The sequence below is a fragment of the Egretta garzetta genome, unplaced genomic scaffold, assembly GCF_000687185.1.
Source record: "Egretta garzetta isolate BGI_Z169 unplaced genomic scaffold, ASM68718v1 scaffold25, whole genome shotgun sequence".
In the NCBI taxonomy this organism is placed as follows: Eukaryota; Metazoa; Chordata; class Aves; order Pelecaniformes; family Ardeidae; genus Egretta; species Egretta garzetta.
Window position 1 is genome coordinate 2,685,879 of NW_009259800.1, and position 3,875 is coordinate 2,689,753.

Here is a 3,875-nt window from a genome sequence, read left to right on the forward strand (position 1 = left end):
TCCCTACATTTCTCAGTGAAGTGGTCTTTCTCTTAAGGTGAATATACTCTTCTTTCAAATGCATCCCCAATTTAGTCCACAAATTTGTGCACATTTAATGGTTTTTTTCTATGCAGTGTGTAAAGGCAGGTAGTGCGTATCTTTTAGTGTAGCATCACAGCTATAGCTGATGCTGGCAGAGCGCTTCAAATAATTTTCTGAGCAATCTCAAATGACACAACTAGACATAGCACAATGCATGACCAGCATCACACGTATGGTTGTTCACACAAAACCATGTATGTTCTCTCTTTTTACAGAGACCTCATGGATAAAAACAGACATTCAAACAGATCCTCACCGGCATCGGCTCCAGTGACACATCAGATAAGCAATCTCATCCGCAGCAACAGCCAAACCTCCAGTGATCCCATCAGGCAGGTCAGCCTCGGTGAAAGGGAAAGGTCCAAAGAACCTGAGCGAGAGCATCCTGACCGGCTGAGAGAGCCGCCCATAGCAGAACACAAAATTAAAGAGAGCCGTTCCCCAGTGAAGGAAACTCCAAGCCATGATAAGAGACCCTCTGAGGACAACACAAAGCCAGTAATCCAGTCTGTATCCCCATACAGCAAACCTGCACTAAGTGAGAGCTTGAAGCTTACCAATCTTATGAGCAAGGACATGGAGAGAAAGACAGAGCTTCCCAGCGACCTCCAGAAGATTAAGAATGACATCAAAGTCAAAGAGGAGAGGAAGGAAGACAGTGACGTGCTGGTGGTAGGGTCTGAGCCTTCGCAGCACTCCCGATCAGTGGAGCATCCTCCACCACCTACTTTGCATGGATTATCATTGCCTCACTCGATGGCTGCCTCTATGCCCATCTCCATGGGCAGTGTGCACCAGATGAACAACATGAATGTGCTGGACCGCAGCAGAATGATGACCCCACTCATAGGCATGAATCCTTTGTCAGGAAGAGAGAGGCTGCCACATCCCGGATTTTCCTGGGACCCAATGAGGGACCCATTGCGAGATGCCTACCGGAGCTTAGACCTGCACCGTCGAATGGACTTCCAGCTCCGGACAGATCCTATCCATAGGTTCCCTACCACCTCTGGATTTTACGACCATGAGCGTTCTTATAGAGACAGGGAACCCCACGACTATAACCATGAAAACCTTCTTGAAGCCCGCCGAGAGCAGGAGCGGTTGCGGCAAGTGGAGGAAAGAGAGCGCTTGCACTTACGGGAAGAACTTGAGCGTGCCAGAATGCACCACTTGCACTCGTCCCCCATCGAAAGCCACCTGGCACACGTGCCATCCTTCATGCCTCATTTAAGCGGGATGCATTACCCCAGACTGAGTCCATCCACTGCCATGCACAACGGGATTTTAAACAGGAACCCACCAACCGCAGCGCTGAGCGCCCCACCGCCTCTTGTACCAGCGAGCAGCACCAGACCTGCCTCCCCACGCAGGACTACTCCACTCACAAACTCAGAGTCCAGGGACTATTCCCCCTCTAGGAACCCCAAAGAAGTAGAGGCACGATAGTCCCCAACATTGAATTTTAAACTTGCCTGTATATAAAACAAACAAACAAACAAACAAAAAAAACCAACAAAAAAAAAAACCAACAAAAAACAAACCTTTTACAAAATGCACTGCTGTAAACTTTTTTTTTTTAATGTAAAATTTGTAGAAGTTAAGCACATTTCCATAAATAACGGGGTCGGGGGTGCAGACTTTCCAACAAGAAGGTTGCTGAGAATGGGAATTTAATATATAGGTATTGATTTTTGGTTTTGTTTTTTGTTTCTGTGCTAAAAAAAATGAGTTAAGAATATCAAGTTTGTACATTTTTTCCCAAATGTGAGAAACATTTTTAATGGATTTGTATTTTTTTTAATTTTGTGCTCTTTATTCACTTAAAAAAAGAAGAAATTTTGCTTTTGTTTTTAGTTAAATTTGCATTTTAAAGGCCTCAGATCCTTAAGAAAAAAATACCCAGGGTTTCTTAAAAGTATTATTTATGGAAATACTGTAGTTTTACAGTCCACTGTGAGGTTCCCTTCTGAGGCCAATTGATCACTTACCTTGGTACTTTGGAACCGAAGTTACAGATATATATTAAAATATTAATAATAATAATAATGTACAAAACTGTTTGTTTTTTGCCTTATTATATTATGCAGAAATTTAAGAGGAATTTTTTTTGACTTCTTGTTTTAAACAAACAAAAAAAAAACAAAGAAAACAAACTGTAAATATTCTGTTAATATAAATGTACACCAATATTAAATTCTTAACATAGGTAGACTTTATAAAAATGGTTTCTAGAACCACTCTGGTTATTTGTTAACATGGTTACAACTCATACTCTTGTCACAGTCAGAAATTCACGCTCAGAAAGCTAAGTACGGCATATATACTTCAACTATGCAAGAACTTGGAGGCAGGTCTTAGTGGATGTTGGGGGGAGGAAGGTTTAAAAAAAAAAAAAAAAAAAACCAACCCAAAAACAACCAACTCGCAACTCTGGAGACAGAATGGAAGTGGCATGTGAACGGGAAGAAGGATGCTTGTGTTTAACAAAAAAAAAATAAAAGAGAGACTGAATTTTTTTGTACAAACACAAGGGACAGTTCGTCAAGGAAAGAGAGAGAGACGCTCCTGGAAGGGAATTTTGGTTTCCTACTTTTCAAGCTGGCAAAAGCAGATGGAACTGGCACAGTACCATGCGGCAGACCCTTTCCTTATTTTTTTTTTTCCTTTTTTTTTCTCTTTTTTTGTGTTGTGGGCAGGATCGCTGGCAAGCAAGGACAATTTTCCGTGGACCCCTTGTGCTAATTGTGCAGTGTTCTTATTGGAATCTGTATACAAGACAAAGTAGAATTTTAGGAGTGCAAAAAAAAAAAAGTCTAATGGTTGATTAAAAAAAAAGAAATTCTGATATATTATCTATAGTACATGAAGACCATAAGCAAATGTTTGTTTCAGTGTGGTTCTGCCTTGAACTGCTTTTTGGCATGATTTATTTTTTATTTCCAATTTTACTTTTCATCCATATGTAAATTTTGCCATGTTTTACTTGCTGTACCATCCCCCCCCTCCCTTATTTTATTTTTCAGTGTCCATGTTTTATATATCCTGGGCTTTTTCTCTCTAGTTAATTCAGCCATCCGCTACTATTTTCTTGGCTCTGTAACTCTTGTTTCCCCCCCCTCCCCATCCTCCCCCCTGCACCCCCTGTAATTTTAAACATTCAGTTTCCTTGTAGATCAATGAAGATAAATACAACATTGATTTTGGATGAAAAAGGTAGTTGAGTGTTTGTGTGTCGTAGCCAGCGCTGTTGACTGGAGGCTAATGGTTTATTGACGGAGCTTCGGCGGCGGGGAGGAGGCAGCCAGCAGCTGGCGGAAGGGGTTGGTGCTGGGAGAGGGATTTTATTTTGTTTGCGAATCTTTCCCGGCAGAAGGGACGTGGCCCATAAAACGCTCCGGGGGCAATAGCTGTGACGGTCGGGTCCCGGCGCTGCGGCGGCTCTCCCGTCCCATGGCCCTGGCAGAGGGGACACCGCAGGGAGGGGACACCGCGGGCTCTGCGCCGCCTGCGCTGACCCGGGGGTCTTCTGCTGGGGGGAAAGACGGGCGGGAAAGGAAGCCCAGCCTCTGTGCAACAGCTTGTTTGAAGGGATCGTGCTGCCGGCATCGCTAGGAGAAGGTTATCGCCTCAAGCGCTCTTCTCCTCGTGCGTTTTCATTCACTTCCCCAGCTTCTCCCGTCGGCTGAGAGCAGACATCTGCGGGGGGATGGAAAAGTGCTCCCAGCCCCCTGGCTCTCAGTAACTGATTTAACAGTGGGCGACTGTGCTTTAACAGCATGTTACAGCTT

At 43.8% G+C, this 3,875-nt stretch overlaps 1 protein-coding gene across 1 annotated transcript in view; it reads left to right on the top strand.

Moving 5' to 3' along the window:
* The window catches only part of FBRSL1 (fibrosin like 1), a 403,985-nt gene extending 402,162 nt beyond the window's left edge, over positions 1-1,823 (top strand). The window contains exon 19 of the mRNA XM_035895374.1: positions 300-1,823. Within this exon, the coding sequence (XP_035751267.1) occupies positions 300-1,533 (1,234 nt within the window). The 3' untranslated portion in view covers positions 1,534-1,823. The remainder of the gene's footprint in view (positions 1-299) is intronic.
* Positions 1,824-3,875: the final 2,052 nt, after the last annotated feature.